This window comes from Panthera tigris, chromosome F3 (genome assembly GCF_018350195.1).
Source record: "Panthera tigris isolate Pti1 chromosome F3, P.tigris_Pti1_mat1.1, whole genome shotgun sequence".
In the NCBI taxonomy this organism is placed as follows: domain Eukaryota; kingdom Metazoa; phylum Chordata; class Mammalia; order Carnivora; family Felidae; genus Panthera; species Panthera tigris.
In genome coordinates this window covers 25,217,176-25,240,842 of record NC_056678.1, presented here as the reverse complement: position 1 = coordinate 25,240,842, position 23,667 = coordinate 25,217,176, and the positions used below count along the sequence as shown (strand labels likewise).

The following is a 23,667-nucleotide window of genomic DNA, read 5'->3' as shown; positions in this document are numbered from 1 at the left end:
TGTTTATTTCTGAGAGAGAGGGAGAGAGGAAGAGAGAGAGAGGGAAGGAGGGAAGGAAAGAGTAGGGGCAGAGAGAGAGAGGGAGACACAGAATCTGAAGCAGGCTCCAGGCTGAACTGTCAGTACAGAGCCTGATATAGGGCTCAAACTCATGAACCATGAGATCATGACCTGAGCTGAAGTTGGGTGGTTAACTGACTGAGCCACCCAAGGGCCCCTAGAGCAGATTTTCTTATCTTCCCTTTTCCTCAGCAATTCCCAGAGCTGAAGATAAATTGTGCAGCTTCCTCTAGAATTCCTACATACTTGCTTGACTTTCTCTTCTTTTACTGAACTGTAATATCTAGTGTTAGAAGCTACAGGATTAAGGTCTTAACAAAAAGAATGACATGCCCCTAAGATGTGACATTTAAATAAATGTACACATGTGTTTGACAAGTATTCTGTTCAATGATAGGGTCACATTTGGAGTCTCTCCAGGACCATTATGAGAAGAATAAACAACAGATTGCCAATTTACCACTAGCAGACAGGTGGTTTGCCTTCTCACCAGCTGATGATAAAGGAGACACAGCACCTGCTTTACCTGGGGGTTAGGACAGTGTAGACAAGGGAACTGTTCTGCTCCACATCCCAGACCACCAAACCTTTTAGCTGGGGATGGACCGAGTTTGGCTGGGGATGGGATGTGCAGAATAATCTAGAGAGGCTTGAGAGAAGAGAAATAGCAAACGAAGAAGAGAATGAGAGTTCTACAAGTTACTTAACACAACTCTAATTTTTGCTACCAGTGATTCAAGTTTCTAAAAAGTATTCAAGTATAATCCTATTAAAAAAATAATTATAAAGAAGGGGAGGTGAAAAAAAGAAAACATATATACTCAAACATTTTTTTAAAACAACTTTATCTGAAATCAAATAAAACTTTAGTGCTTAAGATACTGCCTGTACTTTGTGTGGAATATATAATTCTAAGGAAAAAAAACTTAATAGAAATGTAATAAAGAATTTCTGTGACTACATGTATGTGTTCTTAAAATGTAGTTGCATTGTGTAGGGAATATAGTTGGCATTGTGGGTCCCCAGTGGATGACTGTGTCTAGTGACACTGAACGTCCCTTCAGTCCTGCCTCCATCTGCAGGGGCACCAATCTTACTTCACGTGTCTCTGGTTCCCCCAGTCTGGCTATGCAAGTAGTCTGGCACTTCGAAAGTTAGTGTCTTAATGTATTTGAATCATCTGAGGGCTGAAAAGTGAGGTAGATGAAAGCCCGCATATAAATTGGCACCTTGTTTTTGAAGCTGGTATTGAATGAAGGATAAGGATTTAGAAAAATTAGAATTCAACTTGGCTTTTACTTGCATTTAAACAATTGCCCAGAGATTTTAAGTACTGGAATTTCTTGTATTTTATGGTGGCCCCGGGGGGTTTTGTTTTAAGAAATTTTATTTTATTTTATTTTATTGAGAGAGAGTGAGAGCATGAGCGGTAGAGGGAGAGAGAGAATCTTAAGCAGGCTCCACACTCAGCGTGGAGCCTGACAGGGAGCTTGATCTCACGACCCTAGGATCATGACCTGAGCCAAAATCAACAGTCAGGAGCTTAACCAGCGGAGCCACTCAGGCACCCCGATGGCATTGTTTTTGATAAGACCATTTCTTGGTAAACTGATAATGTGGCCATCTAAACCCTTTACTGACATACTCCTTTTTGTTTTTAAATGAACAACGCATCAAGTAGGTGGTCTTATCCTACCACCCTTTGGGCCACAGGGATATGGGAAATTATGGTTTGGTTTTCTTGGAGTCTTGAAAATGCTGTTTGGCTAAGGAACATGGATCTGACTTAACCCATATGTTTTGGCCAACAGCCTGTGACTGCAATGGCCGATCACAAGAATGCTACTTTGACCCTGAACTATACCGGTCCACCGGCCATGGTGGCCATTGCACCAACTGCCAGGGCAACACGGATGGTGCCAAATGTGAGAGGTGCCGGGAGAACTTCTTCCGCCTTGGGAACAACGAAGCCTGCTCTCCGTGTCACTGTAGTCCTGTGGGTAAGTGACAGGCAGAGTCAGCTTCAGCCTGATGGATTGAAACACAAAATAAGGGCTCCCTGTCTCCCCAGAAAATCTTTGTTTCCTAAGTATCTGCACAGGTTAGGTATGGAAGTGTGTACATTATTGTACCCCCACCTCCACTCTGTTTAACCAAGTTAGGCTTTCAAATGATTTTCTGGTGTGTATAAAAGTGTGGGGTTGGCCTGAGTAATGGTTTTGTAAATAATTAGTAACACGATCCCAGAAACCAGTTTGAACTTTGACTGTAAAAGGTTAGCTGTTTCGTGAGTTCTTCCTTGTTAATGACTTTTAGTTTACAGTCCTTAGAGGGCTGAACTTTCTCAGTATGTTGGTGTGTGTTCAGAAACATAGAGTGCTCTTAGTCTGTTCTACTCTTTCAAGAGTTTGACCTTTATTTTGTTGTGCCTGTATATACTTAAGTTCTAGACGTGGGCCTTAAGGATCCTGTGCTTGCCCACAGAGAAGGGACTGGTTTTGAGTACAGTTTATCGTTGGGTGCAGAGTGCCTTGTTTTTCAACATTGATGAGCAGGGTGTGTGTCTGGAAAGTTAAAATGTTATGGCTTAAAAGGATATTATTTTGAGACAGTGAGGATTTAAAATTTGATCTTTATTCCCTCCGTAACAATCTAGAGATTACGTATTAGGTTTCAGGCAGTGTTTTTAGTTACCATTTTTTTTTTTTGATTTGGCATATTAATTTTACTTTCATACATGGTTGTTGATAAGCTCTTTAAATTTTAGGTTCTCTCAGCACACAGTGTGATAGCTATGGCAGGTGTAGCTGTAAGCCAGGAGTGATGGGTGATAAGTGTGACCGCTGCCAGCCTGGATACCATTCTCTCACTGAGGCAGGATGCAGGTAAGACTTTTCAAAACCAGGAAAAGGGGGCAGAATCTAAATGTAGTCAATTCAAAACAAGAGATCTTGTGGTTTGTATAAACATTTTTCCTTATAATAATCGTCAACAGGATTCGAAACTTCTAGCTCTAATGATGATCCAGGATTGGTTTGTAACAGAGATTAGGCAGAGTTTTTATTTTTTTATTTAAAAATTTTTAAAATTTATTTTGAGAGACAGAGGGAGAGCACAGGTGAGCAGGAGAGGGGCAGAGAGAGAGGGAGAGAGAATCCCAAGCAGGCTTCACACTGTCAGCACAGAGCCCAGCTTGGGGCTTGAACTCACAAACCATGAGATCATGCCCTGAGCCGAGATCAAGAGTTGGATGCATAACCAACTGAGCTACCCAGGTGCCCATAAACAGTTTGTTTTTTTTTTAAAGATATTTAAAATAAATTGAACATTCCTTCCATGTTCTTCTGGATGGCTTGCCACCATAAATTATACCTTTTGCACTATGCCCTTTGTTTCCCCCAACTGTTTCTATATGGTGCAATAATTACATGCTCTGTTGAATTCAGAAGTGTTGTTGAAAGGTTAGGTGAACAGAGGAAATATACGGAAATGGAAAGGAAAGCTGCAATTTGGTCTCTATTGGTACATAAGTAAAGATTTGTAAACAGGAGTTTCTTGGAAAGGAAGAATGACGCCATGATTCTGTTCAGATTACATTTTACACTAAACTCTATGTTAGAAGACATGCATCTAAGCCACCTTAAAAGCAATGTAATTTTTTTGTATCTCTTTTTCCTTGCCTAAGCAATAGAGAATCACAAAATGATATTGCAGAGTGTGCTTGAATACCATTCTATTAGCATATTAGAACAAATGGATGATTTACACTATAAAAACTAAAGATAAAGAGAATTGGATGGTCTGTCTTTGTAGACCCCCGAGCAATTTTTTTTTTTTTTTAATTTGAACCCAAGTTAGTTAACATATAGTGTAATAATGATTTCAGGAATAGAATTTAGTGATTCATCACTTACATATAACACCCAGTGCTCATCCCAACAAGTGCCCTCCTTGATGTCCCTCACTCATTTAGCCTATCCCTCCCACCCAACACCCTGCCAGCAATTCTCAGTTTATTCTCTGTATTGAAGAGTCTCTTACAGTTTGTCTCCCTCTCTGTTTTTATATTATTTTTTAAGCAGAGTTTTTAGTATAGAAATGTGATAGGTATTCTTAATTGAAACCAAATTCATATATAAAACTGATTTTAAGACTTCTTTCACTTTTTTATGTATTCCTTTTTTTAAAAAATAAAATGTATTAACATGTAAAACCAAAAGTTGGCTTTGAGTGTGGAATTTCTTTCTCATTTCTCTCATTGTTTTACTCCTTTTCCCATCCAATAGGCCATGCTCTTGTAATCCTTCTGGCAGCATAGATGAATGTAATGTTGAAACAGGAAGATGTGTTTGCAAAGACAATGTTGAAGGCTTCAATTGTGAGAGGTAGCTCATTCTTTCTCTAGCTGTATTTTTTTTTCTGATACCATATTTCAAGCACAACAAATTCCTGGTTATATCTTTATGTTTTTCAGGTGCAAACCTGGATTTTTTAATCTGGAATCATCTAATCCCAGAGGTTGCACACCCTGCTTCTGCTTTGGGCATTCTTCTGTCTGTACAAATGCTGTCGGCTACAGTGTTTATCCTATAACCTCTACCTTTCAGATCGGTAATTTGGACCTTCCCTTTTGTCTCCCAGAATTGTGAGACTAGACTTACAGCAGTTTAAAAAAAATTTTTTTTAATGTTTGTTTATTTTTGAGAGAGGGAGAGAGAGCATGAGCAGGGGAGGGGCAGAGAGAGAGGGAGACACAGAATCCAAAGCAGGCTCCAGGCTCCAGGCTCCGAGGTGTCAGCACAGAGCCCAACGCAGGGCTTGAACCCAAGAGCCATGAGATCATGACCTGAGCCGAAGTCAGACGCTTAACCAACTGAGCCACCCAAACGCCCCAAGACTTACAGTAGTTTTAAAAAATTAATAATTTTGAGGATTTTTTGATAGTGGTAACATTTTGTTTTTCAGTGTACATAATGTTTTGTTTGGCTCTTTGTTTGGCTTTTTAATTGAATGAAAACATGGCTTTAGAATGTACTGTAGTATAAATTTACATAAAAATCAAAATATAGCTTGAGGGGTATAGCATATACAGGTACTGCTATAGGAGCCATGTATTCAAACTGTTTATTGCTGACTTTCTATATATTTTGTGGTCTATAGAGGACCTGAGTTCAGGATGTTTACGAGGTGATGGCACTTGTGTTCTCATCCTGTGCTTGCAGATGAGGATGGGTGGCGTGTAGAACAAAGGGATGGCTCTGAAGCATCACTCGAGTGGTCCTCAGAGAGGCAGGATGTCGCCGTCATCTCAGATAGCTACTTTCCTAGATACTTCATTGCTCCTGGTAAGTAAGACTGGGAAGCAGTCTGGCGCCACGTGTGTCCCTGTTTACTCTCATTGTTACGTTCTCACACACCACTGTGTCTGCTTTCCAGCGAAGTTCCTGGGCAAGCAGTTGTTGAGTTATGGCCAGAACCTCACCTTCTCCTTTCGAGTGGACAGGCGAGACACTCGCCTGTCTGCAGAAGACCTGGTGCTTGAAGGAGCTGGCCTGAGAGTGTCTGTGCCCTTGATCGCTCAGGGCAATTCCTATCCAAGTGAGACCACTGTGAAATACGTCTTCAGGTAAGACCGTCTTCTTTGGAAAATCTGACTTGACCAGAATTCTAAAAGTAGTTTCTTTACCAGTCTTACTGGGCCTTAAGGTGTATGTTGGAGAAAAACGTCTGGGTTATAAGGGTGGTTTTGGAAAAGGAAGCCTTCCCTTTATTTACCTGTATCTTTGCAGTTGTATTATCAAACCAACAGATCCATTTCTGACTTGGTTAGATTGTCAGAGCCTTGCATTGTTGGTGGCTTAAATGAATAAGAAATGCTTTCTCAGTACCCAGAATTTTCCTTATAGAGGTTAATATAGATCTTTCTTTCTCTCTAGGCTCCATGAAGCAACAGATTATCCTTGGAGGCCTCCTCTTACACCTTTTGAATTTCAGAAGCTCCTAAACAATTTGACCTCCATCAAGATCCGTGGGACATACAGTGAGAGAAGTAAGTTATGATATGATTTAAGAGAATTAAGAAGACGATTGGGTAAAAAGATCCACAATAATGTAAAAGTTTATCTCTAAAGTCCCAATACTATAAAACTTGATCCTAAAGAAGTGGTATAAACTACCTTGTTGTACATGTAAAAATAATGCATTTGTTTAACCACATTCAAGGACCTGGAGAAAATTTGCTAAAATTAATAAGTGGCATTGTTTCATAATGAATAAGCCTAATGAGGTTACTTTATATCTACATGTATTCCAAGAATCCTTTTTTTTAAATGTTTATTTATTTTTGAGAGACAGAGAGCATGAGCAGGGGAAGGGCAGAGAGAGAGAGGGAGACACAGAATCCAAAGCAGGCTCCAGGCTTTGAGCTGTCCACACAGAGCCTGACACAAGGCTTGAATCCACGAACTGTGAGATCATGACCTGAGCTGAAGTTGGATGCTTAACTGACTGAGCCACCCAGGCCCCCCTATATTCTAAGAATCTTGAGTGTAATTCTACTGACTCACATTGCCTCCTCTTTATTTCTTAATGTGCCTTTAAAATTTTTTTCCTATAGTTTTTTTTTTGTTTTTGTTTTTGTTTTTTTTTTTTTAATGAGGACCTTTTTCTGTAGAAAGCTAAAGCTGTTTGGGTGGAGTCAGAGTGGTGGTGTGGCATAGTGAGTGACATCAGCAGCTTGGATGTATTGGTTTTTGAGATGCCTACATGAACATCCAGATGAAGAGGTCTTATAAATTGTTGGAAATATGGGTCTGGGCTTAGGAATAAGTTAGGACGAGAGATCTGGAATTGAAAGGTTGACTACATATGGGCAGTACTTTTTAATTGAAAATGAGACCAAAAATAGAGAAAAAGTGCAACCCAGAAACATAGTTATCTAAAGACTATGCCCTGAGACTCAAGGGAGAAAAAAGAATTTTGAGGAGGAGAAACGATTAATGGGTTTATAAAGATGGCTCTCTTGGATTTTGGATTGGGTGACTAAGGAATCATTGGCAATTTTTTGTTTAAAGAGGGTTGAAACTGAAGTTATATTGCAGTGCTTTGATAAGTAACTAGAAGGTGAAGCAGTAGAATAAAGCCAAAGAAGTTTGGCTGTAAGGGAAGGAAAAGAGGTGGATTACAGTTCAAGAGAAGTGACAAGATTAGAGGAAGAGTACTTTTTAGGATGGGAGACTTCAGAATGGTTACAATTGGAAGCACTTTAACCAGTGGTTGTTTCTCATGATCTAACTGCTAACAAAACCCCATAAATATATCAAAGCAGTAATACAAGAGATGTTCTTTAGCCTCAGGTTGTCAGGTTCTAAGAATTCTATAAACAGCAAGTGATATTTCATAACATAGGGAAATAAACTTGAAACATTCTGGAGCAGAATGGAAATTAAAAGGAAATATGATGAAATAAAGGACTGCCATGTCATAGGATGTTCCTGCTGAGGCCATCCCATGCTCTGTTGAGTTGGATGAACCATTGGTCTAAGCCAATATAAGGCTTCCTCTCTTTTTTTTTTTTTCTTCTGGAAATGGGGAAGCATTGTGATATATGGCATATTTGCTTGGGAATAATTGCATATTTGCCAAAGTAGCCCTGAGTATTAAAACTTGTATAGCAAATTTTCCTGTTTTATGCAGGGCACAAAGCATATTGAGTGGCACTTGTCAGCACGTGCTCTTTGCTCTTTTATTCCTGAGCTGTGCTGTCAGCGCCTGCTTCTGTGGCAGGAGAACAAAAACCCTGCTTAATGGCTATGGACTTAAACTCTTCTTATCCCCTGCATTCTTGCTCCAATCTTTTCTTGACCCAGAATATTTCCCAGTGCTTTTCCTTTGTCACATTGGTGATTGAGAGAACTGAAGAATCCAACAAATCCAGTTGTTGTGTGTGTGTGTATGTGTTTAAAAATGTTTGCTATACTGCCCTTCCAAATACTTAATGCTAGGTACCCCACAAATGTTGTGAATGCTATTTTCTAGTTATCTCCTCCAAAAGATGACTTAACTAATAGTTGATTTTCTCTGGAATTTTGTATCTGGTAACTCTCTAGCTTTATTAACTTTCTGTAAGCTTTTGAAAAACAGAAGCCAGTTCAGTGATTCTCCTGCCCACGTCATACACAGGTGCTGGCTATTTGGATGATGTCACCCTGACAAGTGCTCGCCCCGGGCCTGGGGTGCCTGCAACGTGGGTGGAGTCCTGTACCTGTCCTGTGGGATACGGAGGGCAGTTTTGTGAGATGTGCCTCTCAGGTTACAGAAGAGAAACTCCGAGTCTCGGGCCATATAGCCCGTGTGTGCTCTGTACCTGCAATGGACACAGTGAGACCTGTGACCCTGAGACAGGTGAGCAGATGGTCTTTGGTGGCTGCTCGACCTCTGTCATCTAGCAGATGGATGGGAAGTGCTCATGGTCTCATGTGCTTGCACACTGGCCTGTTCTCTCATCCCCGCTCTCCACATAGGTGTTTGTGACTGCAGAGACAATACAGCTGGACCCCACTGTGAGAAGTGCGGTGACGGGTACTATGGAGATTCGACCGCGGGCACCTCTTCCGATTGCCAGCCCTGTCCGTGTCCTGGGGGCTCGAGTTGTGCCGTTGTCCCTAAGACTCAGGAGGTGGTGTGCACCAACTGTCCCACTGGCACCACTGGTGAGTCCACTCTTCCGTAGGCTCTCAGTGTTCCATCCCAAAAATCACTCGGGAAGAGGAGCTCTGGGGGCTTGCGGACTTTTGTCTGTTTCTTTGGTTCAGTGATTATGGTGTTCTGGGTAGGCAAAAGTTTGGTTAGGAAAGAGATGTATTATCAATTTATAGAATCGTATCAGATACAAATAACAGCCAACATGTTTATGGCCACATACTTCTCGGAGCACTTGACACATTCTGCCTCATTAATCCTCACAACCCCATGAGGTGGCTTTTGCCATGACCCCCATGTCACAGCCAAGAAAACTGAGGCGCAGAGATATTAAGTTACATGTCCCAGCTGCACGGCTAGTCACTGGAAGAGCTCATGACCACTACAGTGTACTCTCCCTGACATGAGAACCAAAACTGGATTTTTAGTTTGTGGGGCTGTCCTGGGATTCTTGATATAAACTGGTATTTTTTTAATTCTTTAAGTTCTTTCTGTCTTTAAATAGTCCTTTTGGTGCATCATTGCCCATCACATTTAGTTGGGAAAAAATATTTGTATAGCTTTGGATAGACCTCTGTTCCTATTCTCAGAGTTTCTTTCTTTTTGATAAGAACATAAAACTAGATCTTTCTGGGCTACTCAAGGAACTGTCGTGCTAAGGACTCCAAATCTCACTGCTGACCATTCATTCCTCTTTTTCCATTGACTTTAGCCCCCATGTAATAGAGAGGTTCTGGCTAGGCTTCAGATACGATTAAAAACTTTTTGTTCAAAAGATATTGCTGCAGAGCAGGGAAATCAGTAAAAAATAAAAAACACTGACCTAATAATTTGTATATCTTGTATGTCATCAAAACATTGTTTATTCGTTGGGAAACATCAAAACACTTCATCTTCCTTTCACTACTCCACTGAGCCCACGCTAAGCACAAGCACATTGTAACACAAAGAGATTCAATCATTTGCTTGAGGTAGTTGAGAAAAGGAGTAGAAACTAGTGTTGACTTTCAGGTTTTTTACTCTTTTCTGTCTGTATGTGTGTTCTAAAACAGCGGCCCAGCAGAGGCTCACAGATGGCATTTCTCTGACCTGATCTCATTTCCCACCGCCCACTGTTGCCTTCACTGCTCCTGCTCCAGCCATCCTGGGCTTCTTGTAATCCATCAGATGAGCCAGACTCTATGGCTTGCCATACATGATGTTCTTTTTTGAGAATACCTTACTCCACTTTTTTCCACTCAAACCTCACTTTTCTTGTCCAACTCCAATCTTTTCCATGGAGTTGGGTTGAAACTTCACTTCCCTAGGAAGGCTTTCCTCAGTGAACCCTCCCCGCACTACCACCTCAGGTTTTTAAGACCCTTTACTCTGCTGCCACAGCATAGCTCAAGATCCCACTTGCTTAGAATCTATACTTAGATGTACCTGATAAAATGTTTTGACGAGAGATCCCTTTGCTCATTCTGTTGTTCCATTGGGTAGTCTGCAAGCATAAAACTAAGCTAAGCATTTGGGGGTGTTCATTCATGGCAGTACTGAATAATACAAATGGTGCACTGAGACGACTTGGGATACGTAATGGAGAGATGGAGTGTAATATAGGAGATCTTGCAAAATGTTGTAAACCCGTTAGTCTATAACTAGATGCCTCTCACACAAGACTTGTGAAATACATTCGTCTTCTTTGTCTTCTTAGTTATCACCTGGCTTGAAGGAGATGAGCAATAGCACTTCTTGAGGATGTTAATTGAGGTAGAGGTCCACCTGAAAAACAGCCCAGACCCTGTGAAAAATAATGCCATTGCTCGTTAGTCCTATTTCCTGCTTTACTTTTTTCATAGTGCTTTTTAACCACTTGATATTTTTCTGTTTATTCATTTGTTTGTTGTCTGTCTTTCCTCTCCTTCACCCCAGTTTAAGCTCCACAAGAGCAAGGACTTCTGTCTGTCTTATTCATTTTTGTATCCCTGACACCCCGAATAGCACTTGACATGTATACTTGTTGAATGAATGCAGATATTTTTTGGATGATGAATAGAGATTGCAGATGCAGGGTAAGGTGTTCCTCATTTAGAAGGCTACTGAAGAATAGAAATAACTACTGATAGTCCCTGAGATCTTCACAGATGAGATCTTCTTCACAACATCTTTAAAATGATCTTTTGGGGTAAATTAATAATAATATTCTTTTTTCAATACATTTATTTGAGTCCCTGGCTTTGGGAATGAAAATGCAGAGATGAATTAGGGATGGTCCCTGCTCTTCAGGAGCTAAAAGTGTGGAGGCAAACACAGATAATTTTTAGACAGTGTGGTTAGTTCAGACAAAGGAACTCACGTAAGAGGGCCAGAGGTGAAGGAGCAACACCTCCCCGAGGGTGGGGACAGAATGAGAAGGAAAAACTAAGGCCCAAAAAAGTACATTACTTGCCCAGAGTCATGTAGGCAATCCATCCAGGACTTGAACCTACATCCTGGACTCCGCGACAAAAGGGGATGGGTTAGCTGTCACGTTGCTGGGAGATATTTTGGAGTGAAAGCTTCCCCTGGGCTACCATGCACCTCTGTTTTAGGTCATTTTTTTAATTGTTGTATTCAAAACCAGTTTCAAGGCATTTTAAATATACATCATATCTAGAATAGCCAAATTATCTGATAAAAAGCAAAACTGAAATGCTGTTCTGATCCTAGTCTGGAGAAGGCTCTTGGGTGAGGGTCTGGTAACTATGTATATCACAGACCAGAAGCTTCCTTTCCTCTCTTAGTGTTTCATTCCTTCCCCTCCTGCCTCACCCCCAGCTAGAGTTTCTGTTCACCTCATCAGTGGTCTCCATTTGCCAAATGCAGGGGTCAGTTTTCAGTCCTCATCTGACCCCGTCTCCCAGCAACACTGGACTCAGTTGACTGCTCGCTCTGCCCCACACATTTCCCCTCTCGCCTTCGGTGACACTGCCCCCTCTTGGGTTTCGTTCTTTCCCTCTCCTCTGGAGTCTCTGTTGATCACTTCTGGTTCTCAGCCTAAAACTTCCATGTCAACTCATCTATATTCTCCCCTCAGGTGAACGAGTCTTGTCCTTCAGGCTTCAAAAGCCTTTCTGTGCTTACTAAAAAAAATCTGCGTCTTCAGCCCCGACTGTGCTCTCCCCTGAGTGGCAGCTACTTACTTGCCGTCTCCACTTGGCGGGTGGGCTGGAAGCCTTCCATTTGCCCTTTCACATCCGTTCTTTATTCTTCTCCACCCTGACAAGGCCTGTGTGCACCACATCAGATGGACCCTCCATTTGTGTCCAGGCAGCAGGAAGTACATACAGGAGGTCGGGGATGGGGGTGGGGGCAGAGTATTTATTCCAAGGCCTCCTCTCCATAGGGTCCTTGAGGCTGGTGACCTTAATCAAGGTTCTCAGTTACAGCCAGCCTTTTCCAGACCACCCTTTCTAATGTGAGACTCTGGTTAGCTGCTCCCTCCATCCACCCACTGAGGCCCAGGTCATGGAGCCCGACAGTCACTACCACAGGTGCTACACTCTCTTCAGGGATTCCTTACACCCATACTTGTGTAGAGAGTATGTTTATTAAACTGTCTTTAGGTCTTGCTAATTTGAATGTGTCTTTCATTTTCTGCTGTCCTCTTGAGTCACAGGGCTAAAGGCATTTTTAAGCATATCCAAGCTACATCTTTGATTTCTTCTCTTTTTTTCTAACCCAACCCTGTCCTTTCCCAATCTTGTTCAACTGCATGAAAATACTCACATCCACCTAGTTGCCCAAGCTAAAATCCTAGGCTTATCTTTAATTCTTTCTTTCATTTCCTGGAAGCAGTCAGCCAGCACGTGTGATTGAGTCTGTCTCACATCTGACCACTTTTCACTGCCTCCACTGCCACCACCCTGGTCTACACCACTGCCCTCTCTCACCTGGAATGGTCTAATTGGTCTCCTAATGAGCCTCTCTCACTCTGTGGCCCTGTAGTCCACTCTCACATGGCAGCTGGGATAATCCTTTTTAAATGTATTTCAGGTCACATCACTTCAAAAACCCTCGAATATCACTTTAAACCAGACTTTTTACTGTGACCTACATGATTGGCTCTTACTCCTTTTATAAGCTCATCTTGTTTTTCTGGCACATTCTTCCCTTGGATATTATCATGGCTGTTTTCTTCCTGTCTTTACATTATCATCCCAAATATCTCCTCTTTACAGAGCTTTCTCTAACCACCCAATCTGAAGTAGCCATTGCCCTGTCACTCTGCCATATTGTTCAAAATGTTTTAATTTTCTTATGCTTATCCCTATCTGAACTAATCATTTTTATTTATATGTCTGTGGATTGGTCTCCCCAGCTGCAGCATAAGCTTTGTGAGAGTGGAGATCTTGTCCGCCTTGTTCACCACATCATCCTGACAACCTAGAACAGTGTCTGTGTAATAGATGCTCGGCAGGTGCTTGTTAAATGAATAAATGAACAAACCTTTGTTTCTCCAAACAATTTAGGCTCATTCAGGCCCTATTAGCTACAAAGATATCAAGAACCCAACTTGAGCTAATGATAATGGAGAAATGGAAAAGAAAAGAGGAGGAGAAGTGAGTTTAGTATGGTGGAAAGAGTCCTGGATTCTAACTGTTTGGTTGTGGGCAAGTTACTTAACTTCTCTGTTCCCTTAGCTATAATAGAAGCTGGTGGCAAATGACGATCTCTTTAAGTTATCTTCTAAATACTCTGATTCTGTACCAGTTGACACTGCTCGAACAAGGATTAGCACAAACCTTTTACTTTTTTAAGAAAATTGTCCTGCTTACTCTGTTGTATGGGAAACTTAAGATATCGAGTGGCCCTTCATCTGTTTTAATATCATGAACAAAACAAACATGAATGTGCCATCCCTTGGGACTGGAGAGGTTAATAAACCCTGAGCCTGACTCATTTGCAAAGTACTTTTTTAAATGTTTGTTTATTTATCTTTTTGAGAGAAAGGGGGAGGGGGGAGGGGCAGAGAGAGATGGGGACAGAGGATCTGAAGCAGGCTCTGTGCCGACAGTACGGAACCTGATGCGGGACTCAAACTCACAAACTGTGAGATTATGGCCTGAGCCAAAGTTGGATGCTTAACCAACTGAGCCACCCAGATGCCCCACAAAGCACTTTTAATGCGTGATTTCAGTTAGTCCCCAGGACAGGTGATGTGGAATGGGCAGAGCGGGTCCTGTCTTTCTAATAACAAAATGGAGGTGTGCCTGGAGTCATTCAGCCGATACTGGCACAGGGCCAGGACTGCAGCCCAGGTCTAGAAGCTTCTCCTGGGCTGGTGCCCTGTCAGCTGCAGCATGCCGCCTCACATCTGATGGTTAAACTAGAATCTTTGTGACCAGACTGTTTGTATCCAATGGCACCAGAAATGTCTAAGGCCCTTCTCTTGTAACATCAGATTTGTCTCATGTCCAGGTAAAAGATGTGAGCTCTGTGACGATGGCTACTTTGGAGACCCTCTGGGGAGAAATGGCCCTGTGAGGCTTTGCCGCCTCTGCCAGTGCAATGACAACATCGATCCCAATGCCGTTGGAAATTGCAATCGCTTGACAGGAGAATGCCTGAAATGCATCTATAACACTGCTGGCTTCTATTGTGACCGATGCAAAGATGGATTTTTTGGAAATGCCCTGGCCCCCAATCCAGCAGACAAATGCAAAGGTGATCTAGCCATCGGCCAGATTCTGTCACGGTTGTACTCATGTGTTCTGAGGATTCATGTGTGGTCTCTTTAAATACTTCCAGTTGTTTGGTCTAACAAGGCACTGTTCAATAGAAATTGTGAACCTCTCGTAGTTTAAATTTCTCATAGACACGTTGAAATAAACAGGTGAAATTGATTTTAATGATACATTTTATTTCACCTAACACATCTACTATACTATCGTTTTAGTGACTAATGAATTAAAAATTATCAAGATGTATGTTCTTTTTTCCCCACGCTAAGTCTTTAAAATGTGGGATGTATATCACATTCGCAGCACATCTCAAGACCAGCCCCATTTCAGGTGCTCAACAGCCAACGGTGATTAGTGGCTACTGTATTGGTTCAACTGAAGTGTAAAGGGTTTGTTTGTATTGTTTACATTTTAGTCCTTCTCCCGGGCGATTTGCATCTTTTGCTCTCTGCTTCCCCCCTTAGCCTGTGACTGCCATCCCTATGGAACCGTGAAGCAGCAGAGAGGCTGTAACCCTGTGACTGGGCAGTGCGAATGTCTGCCCCACGTGACTGGCCGGGACTGCGGGGCCTGTGACCCCGGCTTCTACAACCTGCAGAGTGGGCAAGGCTGCGAGAGGTGAGATGCCAGGTGCCTTTGCTGGAAGTAATCTTTGCTTTTTTAATTGGGAGAGGTGAATTTTTCTGAGCTATATGTAACGGTAGCCTTGATTTTGTTCAGGAGTTGAGTGCCCAGTTGAGGCAGAGTATCCTTAGAGGCAATCCTGGACAGTTGTAATTAAGCTAATGGGAGAAAAGAGTGGAATGAAGCTTCCCCAGTTGTGTCAGAATCACCTGAGCAACAGAAGACAGTAAATCACATGGTGCTCTCTGACGCACTGAGAATCAGGTCCTCTGGGGCTTGCAGCCTGGGAATTGCTCTTTTCCAAGCTCTTGGTCAGTACATATGCGGTGCCAGGTTGGAGAGCCACTTTGTAGTGGTTTTAGCAGTGAAATAACTGTATTTGTGGGTTAGGTTAGAAAAGGAGGTTCTCAGTAGAACCCCTGAAAATTACTTGAACCTCAGGCGCTTAATAGCCCATAACATTTTGTCTTAATAGCCCTTTACATTCTGTTTTCTAATACAGATTACATCAGTTCTATGCTGAACGGAGGTGGGGGGAAGGTTTGCTGAGAGTCCGTTTTTCTTGCCTGAGAAATGTTGTGTGTTCATTTTCAGGTGTGACTGCCATGCTTTGGGTTCCACCAATGGACAGTGTGACATCCGCAGTGGCCAGTGTGAGTGCCAGCCTGGCATCACGGGTCAGCACTGCGAGCGCTGTGAGGTCAACCACTTCGGGTTTGGACCCGAAGGCTGCAAACGTAAGGACTTTTGGGGGCATAGAACTCAAAGTCTTTCCTAATGCCAGTTAGAACTGCAGACTTTGACAGCCTCTGTCTGGCCCCATGGCTTGCAGTCAGGGCAGTACCTAAGCCATCATCAATGAATATTAGCCTTGTCTCATACTCTGGGGATTGGGAGCTTCTCGGGTTCCTTTGCGGCCACCTTATTTACATCTTCTTTTATATCATTTCTGATTCTTTCTCCAGTCTTTTGTCTTTCTGAGGGGAGTCTCCCTTTGATTACTGGACTTTCCCACTGTGCTTAATGAAAAATTTTTATTGATCGCATTCTGAGAGCAGATAATGAAATGGTGAGAGACTTTGCTCACAACTTGTTGGTCGACTTACCGGCTGCAGTTCCTTCCCACCCTTGGGGCCCTTTTGGTTCAGTTACATCTAAACATCTGCTTCTCCTTGGCATAAACACTTGCCTGGAATTAGGCCTCAGAACACTTTGGTGCTTTGCTTTTTGAATTCCTTCATTTCTCCTGTGGAATGTAGCATAAATCATTGACCCAGTTCAGAGAACAAAGCAAGTAAACAAACTATAAAATAATGCAAAATAAGTATTAGCATTTGGGTTTTCTAGATCCTTAGTGAGAGAAGCATTAAACAGCAGAGAGATGAAGGTAGAGAAGAATTCTTGAAGTGCAAAAAAGGGCACTGACTAGTTCAGTAGACTAATTTCTATAATTATTAAGTAACATAAAATGTGCCCCCTCCAAGGGGTGTACATTTTACTTTGAAACTCACTTTTGCTGTAAAAATTTCTGTTTTCTCTGCTAAGTAGAATTAACTGTTCAAATTCTCATAATTTGGCCTGGTTTTAAAAAAATGTCTACTTATAATGCCTTATTGATATCAATCTGAGTTAAAAGAACTCACTCTTCCTTCTTTTCCCTGTCATGTACTCTCTTCCCTTTATTCTGCAGCATGTGACTGTCATCCCGAGGGATCTCTTTCACTCCAGTGCAAAGACGATGGTCGCTGTGAATGCAGAGAAGGTTTTGTGGGAAATCGCTGTGACCAGTGTGAAGAGAACTATTTCTACAATCGGTCTCGGCCTGGCTGCCAGGAATGTCCAGCGTGTTACCGGCTGGTGAAGGATAAGGTAAGCTGTCCACCATGCATTCACTCGTTCACTCATTCACTCACTCAGCAGACATTGAAGAGGTGCTTCCTGTGCACTTAGCTTTGGAGAACAGATGGTAAACAAGGTAGACATGGTCCCTGTCCTCCAAGACTTATGTTCCAGTTGGGAGACAAATAATAAAAATTAAAGAAAGAAAAGTACTAACTGAGGTAAGCACCAGAAAGGGTACAGACAGTAACTGGAGGAACTACTTTCTATAAGGCCTCTCTAAGGAAATTTATTTAAGGTGAGATCTGAAGAATAAGAGGGAATAAGCTGAATGAGAAGTGACAGGTAGGCTGTTCCAGGCAGAGGGAATATGAGATACACAGGCCTCAAACGTGGAGGTTGTCTGGAGCTCCTGAACGAGGAGGGCTGGTTTGTGAGAAGACGGGAGAGGTTGGTGGACATAGCTCATGTTGCACCATGTCAACCTTAGATTTTACTCCAGATCCAGGGAGAATGCACTGAAGGGTTTTAAGCTAGGAAATCCAATTCATATTTTAAGAAGAACACGCTGTTATGTGAAGAATGATGGTCAGGAGTGGGGTAGAAAGGGAAGCCTGGATTGAATTGGATAAGTATGTGTGTTTGGGGGCAAGGACAGGGAAAGTAAGGTAGCTGGAGGCATTGGTTATTGAGATGGAGATGACTCAGGGAGAGCAGATTTAAGAGAAGAAAATCAAGAGTATAGTTTTGGATGTTGAATTGAGAGATACCTATCAGAGAGCCAAGTGGAGGTATCAGAAAAGTAATTTAAAACCTAAGAGAGAGGTCAGAACTGGAGAATCATCCACATGTAGTGTTTAACGTCAAAGGAATAGACTTGATAGTTTCTCTCTGGAAGCCAGAACAATAAAGAAAAACCACCTGTGTTACCTGTTCAAAAGTGGACATAGGTGGAGTGTGTAGACTTGCGTGTGTATAGAGCGCCCCTTGATGATTGTTCCTGCAGGAAGTCCAGCTGGGTTCTCTGTATGTTCTTCATCATGTGCAGGTTGCTGATCATCGAATGAAACTCCAGGAATTAGAGAATCTCATAGCAAACCTTGGAACTGGGGAAGAGGTGGTGACAGATCAAGCCTTTGAGGACAGGCTAAAGGAAGCAGAGAGAGAAGTTATGGACCTCCTTCGAGAGGCCCAGGATGTCAAAGGTATACATGTTTAAACAGTGGGTAACTTCTGCCAGATAGCCCAATCTTTAGACGTGGCTCCTAGTTCAAGGTTAGTTAGTACAGCTTTACAAAATTCTCGATTTCTTAAACTATTTGTAGAATATGAATTTTTTCAAACCATCTGTGAAAATACAAGAACTTGTCAACTTAATGTTTTTGGATACAGCAAGTGAAAAGAGTTCTCCCAACACATCAGAAACTATTAGATGTTAAAATTCTAAGTGTTTTATAAATCTATTCTATTACAAAGTGTTTTAAAACAGTTTTTAAAAATCATGAAAGGTATGCATTTTGGGTGTACATTATTTTAAGTAGAAAATTTGAACTTGGATTTTTTCTGTTATTCTAGTGAGTCAGAATTTATTTTATGCACTGCTTTATTTCCTTAGGACCCTCATAAGGAAAAAGTGTAGTCTTCAAGTATTGACTGTTCTGTTTAATAAGTGAACAAATGTTCTAATGACATCGTGTAAAGTACATTTTATACTGTGGTGTATTTAATGTCCTTTGCAATTATGTCACTTCTCTGTACATTATCTGTACCATATTATGATGAGATAAGCTGATTATGTCAGCTTATCTGATCATAAGCAGAGAAGGAGTTGGTTTAAGATTTAGAAAACTATTTCAAAATACTTTATTGACTTTAAAGGAACTTGAGTTTTTAAAACTTTGAAAGTAAGAAAAAGTTATTTTAAAATATTTACTTTTAAAATCACTTTAGGGGCACCTGGGTGGCTCAGTGGGTTAAGCATCTGACTTCAGCTCAGGTCATGATCTCACAGTCTGTGAGTTTTTGCCCCGCGTCAGGCTCTGTGCTGACAGCTCAGAGCCTGGAGCCTGCTTCGGACTCTGTGTCTCCCTCTCTCTGTGCCCCTCCCCTGCTCATGCTCTGTCTCTCTCTGTCTCAAAAATAATAAATAAAAACATTTAAAAAAAATCACTTTAATGTTTTTAAAAAAATTTTTAATGTTAATTTTTGAGAGAGACAGAGCACAAGCTGGGGAGGGACAGAGGGAGGGGGGACACAGAATCCAAAGCAGTCTCCAGGCTCTGAGCTGTCAGCACAGAGCCCAATGCAGGGCTCGAACCCAGAATCACGAGATCATGACCTGAGCTGCAGTTGGACGCTCAACTGACTGAGCCACCCAGGCACCCTTGTTTTATTTTTATTTCTTACTCTGAATTAAGCTTTTTTTCTAAATTTGGACAAAGGCTTTTCTACATTTACTGAGTGCCTATAGTATACCAGGCATTGTGCTAAACACCAGTTAATGAAAACATGAACAAGATACTGCTCTTTCTATCAAAGTGTTCCCCATCTGGCTAAGGTCACTTTTGTCTAGAGCATCCCATCGTTGAGGTACAGGTGTTCACAGATACTCATAGTAAATGTGCATTAACATTAGTACATTTGGAACCACAGTGATTGACCTCTTCATTGAGTTTATGAATCTACCCATTTGGAGTTAGAGAATCTTCCTATCAGAGTACAGGTCAACAGAAACTAAATATAGTCCTTATTTCTTATTGTAGATATCCCTAATGTATATAATTTTGATTTTATAAAATTAATGAGGAAGGAAGTAATTTGGATGCATCTGGTTTGGGCCAGTTTGTTGAATTTTTATATGAGAGTCCAGAAATCGTTCTATAAGGTAAATTTTTAGAAATTTAAAAATAAGTTGAGGCGTCTGGGTGGCTCAGTCCATTAAGCATCCAACTCTTGGTCTCAGCTCGGGTCAAGACCTTGCAGTTCATGAGTTCAGGCCCCGTGTTGGGCTCTGTACTGACAGTGTGGAGCCTGCTTGGGATTCTCTCTCTCCCTCTCTCTCTCTGCCCTGCTTCTGTTCATGCTTGCATACTCTCTCACTCTCTCTCAAAAAAAAAAAAAAAAAAAAAAAAAAAAAAAAAAGAGGTCAATAGTTTGTTAACTTTAGTTGTGTTTTGTGGTGTTGGTACATTTTAAGTGTTAAACATAGAATAAGAAGAACTTAAATGTTTCCTGTTGTGTTTATTCCTGTTCTTTGCGTTTTTAGTATGTTCATTTGTTGGCAAAACCTTTTGGCACACATTTTTCCTGTAATGTATTCTCTTGAAACAACAAATTCCCATTGAAGAATACTGCCATACTCATTGAAGAATTGAATGCAGAGTTATCATTAACTGTTGATCAGTCCATTGGAGAGCTGGGGTGCCAACACCAGGAGCACATGGGAGCAGTCAAGAGGCAAGAAAGGGGGGTCAGCCAGCATTGATCGCATCTTAGTGCAGCCCCAGCTAGGTCTAGCTTCCTCTGGCCTTGACTGCCTCCTTTCCTCTATTAGAGCAGACAATCCCATTGGACAGAAGCTTTGACAGAAGCCATGGCCGTCATGCCTCCCCGTGAACCACTTGCAAGGCAGGAACATAATGGGCTGCTGCTTCCCGGGGCTTGGGTAGCACCATAGCCGGGCTAGGGTTAAAGTCTGCTCCCACTAAGGCTTGGTTTCATGGAGTTCCTGGCTGACCTTTCTTACTTAGGTTCAAACTAGCCAAGAATATCTTCACAATGATTTATCCTTTCAGACCATCCCTGAGTGTTTATTTGTAGTTTAAACTTGTGTTTATTCTGCAGCTTTAAAAGGAGATTATATGGTGCAACTAGGTTTTGCAATTTGAAGGCATTTGAAGTGATCCTACCAGTTGCATTATCTATTCCCTTTTCAGTTACTGTTGTTTCTCTCAAGCTGGCCAGAGAGATTGGTATCTGTTACATTCCTGAATGTCTAAAGGGAAGGGGCTTTTATAACTTCATTGGCTGCTTGTGCTTCCTAAGTCTAAATGATTTTCTGTGATTTCGACACTTTGTCTTTTGTTGTTTTCTTAAAAATCTTCAGATTATTAAAGAAGTGGTTGATCATTCAAGCAGGGTCACTGTCTATAGTTAGGCAAGAGTTTTGCACCACACCAACTGTGCATGAGTATTTGGTGACCCTGCCTACGTGGTTGCTGTTTTCCAAACCTGTATTCATCTTTATTGATCTTAACCGTGACCTCTCCTCTTTTTCACATTCCTTGGAAAATTTAGATGCCAACTCTGAACATCATGTTGAAATAAGAACTGGTCAATTTTGCGTAGGACTTATGTATACTAATATGTGTGTTAATATAATGTGTATTAATATAATCTTAGGACACGTGCGAGTTTTGACAGTGCCAATCATATTTGCATGGGCTTATATTTATCTTTTGATTTATTAGGACATAGGTATGAGATTTAGGCTGAATGGGCACAATTAAAAAACAATTTGAAGAACTCTTCAAAAGCAGAAATCAGTATGAAAGAAATGACATGGGTATTCCAAGGGGTGGGAGGTGGCAGCAAGTCTGTATTTAGTTTAAAATACAAAATGAACCTATTTTTTAATTTTTTTAATGTTTATTTATTTATTTTGAGAAAAAGCGAGTTGGGGTAGAGGCAGAGAGAGAAGGTCCAAAGCAGGCTCTTCACGGTCAGCATAGAGCCCTTGAGCCGAAATCAAGAGTTGGATGCTTAACCAACTGAGCTACCTGGGCGCCCCTAAAATACAAAATGAATTTAATCGGCCACACTTCAACATCTGTTTTGAACCTGGTTTTTTCCTAGTTTAGAAAAATGTCTAGCACTCAGAGCTGGTAGTGCTTTTAATATTTTATTTTTATGATTAAATCTGGCATGTGCTGGAATATCAAACTTTCCTTTGTCAGACATTTCTTGGGTGTCTCCTTTTTGCTAATCACTGTGTAAGACTGGGAATGAGTAAGAAAGAGAAGCTCACAGTCAGTGGAACCGACAGACACACAGTTGGAGACAGTGTTATAAATGCAACAGTGGAGGTACAACTGGGCACACAGTAAAGACTGACCAGTCCTGCCGATGGGCTTAGGAAAAGCTTATCGGAAAGATCTGTGTTTGGAAGAATAAGGTTTTGCCTCAGCTTTCATGTAAGATACGTCCCCTGCTTCAGATAATTTATGGACTTTCTTCTGCGCTGCCATTGCAGATATAGACCAGAATTTGATAGATCGCCTCCAGAGATTGAATAATACCTTATCCAGCCAAATTAGCCGTTTACAGAATATCCGGAATACCATTGAAGAGACTGGAAACTTGGCTGAGCAAGCACGTGCCAGGGTAGAAAGCACTGAGCAGTTGATTGAAATTGCGTCCCGAGAACTTGAGAAAGCAAAGATTGCTGTTGCCAATGTGGTGAGTGATTGGGAAGGTCTGAGGTTGGGTTGTAGGAGTCCCCTGGTAATTTGTAGCAAGTCTGTTACTGTCTGTTGAATGCTTCAGTTAAATTGACTTATGTCTTTTTGTCATGGACCAAGAAAGCCACATTGCTCATAGTTGTCATTAAATAGTTATCACGAACTGGATAAAAACCAAAGGACATCTGGGTCATTTCTCTAGCTTTGTTCCTTCTATAGCACTAGGCAATTTAGACTTCCCTTATCCTTTGATGAAAACAAATAGTAATCTGTAGCCAAGGAGGCTAATAATAAGTAAAGATCTTTTAATTGAGACATTCTTTCTGCTAAATAGTACTGATACAAATTTGGTTTTGACACTTGCTTTATTAAATTTAAATAATTCAGTCCTTTGAGATTAGTGCTTTATTTATTTCCTTTTCAGTCAATCACTCAACCAGAGTCTACCGGGGACCCAAACAACATGACTCTTTTGGCAGAAGAGGCACGAAAGCTTGCTGAACGGTAACCTCCAGATCCCTGTGTTTTCATGGTTAAGCTAGAACTTTCCTTACAGTGTGTACTTATTGTCCCTCCTTTACCCACACACACTTTTCACATATCCCACTTTGGCAAAGTTTGCTCTCTTTTCTGAAATGTCATCGGCTATGTGTACTCTTTCCTTTGAAATTAGAATATTTACTTTGAATATTTGAATATGATGCTTTGGAGGGAAATTATATTTGCACTTCTCAAAGAAAACCATAAAATTTTTAGATGTCTAATTTCAGAACCTTTAAGTTGATAATAAGCTCAGTTGAATTTAATTGTTTTTTTTTAATTTTTAAGGTTAATTTTTAACAAAAATGCTTAACTCTCATATTTTAAGAGACATTTACTAACACATAGTACATTTGAAAATCAGCCCAAGAAAACAGACTATTTCATTCCTGATTTTTTTAAGGTTTTTTTTTTTTAATTATTATTAAGTGTAAGGTAGTTTCGTAGGAAAACTGTAAGTCATAGGAGAGTATTAAATTGAAAAAAAAAAAAAAGCTGTTAAACAAGTTGCTAGAATGTAAGCTTATTCACTGCTGAAGTTCCAGTGCCTAACACAATGTCTAGGATATAGTAAGTGCTCAATAAATGTTGAATGCATTGCACACCAGCTCGCAGACCTCATGGTGCTTAAGTAAGCCCAGCGTTAGAATTTTAACCTCATTGTTCAAAGCGATTACTTCAGCTTCTTGCTTTAACATGTGCTCTTTCTATTCTTTGTAAATGTAAATGTGTGAGCTGAG

General features: G+C 41.1%; 1 protein-coding gene across 2 annotated transcripts in view; it reads left to right on the top strand.

The window, feature by feature from the left end:
* Positions 1-23,667, top strand: part of LAMC1 (laminin subunit gamma 1) — a 126,012-nt gene that overhangs the window by 90,830 nt on the left and 11,515 nt on the right. For both annotated transcript variants that reach the window (XM_007096299.2, XM_042975950.1), the window contains 16 exons: positions 1,872-2,060; positions 2,828-2,945; positions 4,347-4,445; positions 4,535-4,671; positions 5,283-5,405; positions 5,497-5,686; positions 5,997-6,109; positions 8,242-8,463; positions 8,583-8,771; positions 14,203-14,448; positions 14,930-15,083; positions 15,684-15,826; positions 16,780-16,958; positions 17,977-18,133; positions 22,180-22,385; positions 22,812-22,891. In XM_007096299.2, the coding sequence (XP_007096361.2) occupies positions 1,872-2,060; positions 2,828-2,945; positions 4,347-4,445; positions 4,535-4,671; positions 5,283-5,405; positions 5,497-5,686; positions 5,997-6,109; positions 8,242-8,463; positions 8,583-8,771; positions 14,203-14,448; positions 14,930-15,083; positions 15,684-15,826; positions 16,780-16,958; positions 17,977-18,133; positions 22,180-22,385; positions 22,812-22,891 (2,545 nt within the window). The remainder of the gene's footprint in view (positions 1-1,871; positions 2,061-2,827; positions 2,946-4,346; positions 4,446-4,534; positions 4,672-5,282; positions 5,406-5,496; positions 5,687-5,996; positions 6,110-8,241; positions 8,464-8,582; positions 8,772-14,202; positions 14,449-14,929; positions 15,084-15,683; positions 15,827-16,779; positions 16,959-17,976; positions 18,134-22,179; positions 22,386-22,811; positions 22,892-23,667) is intronic.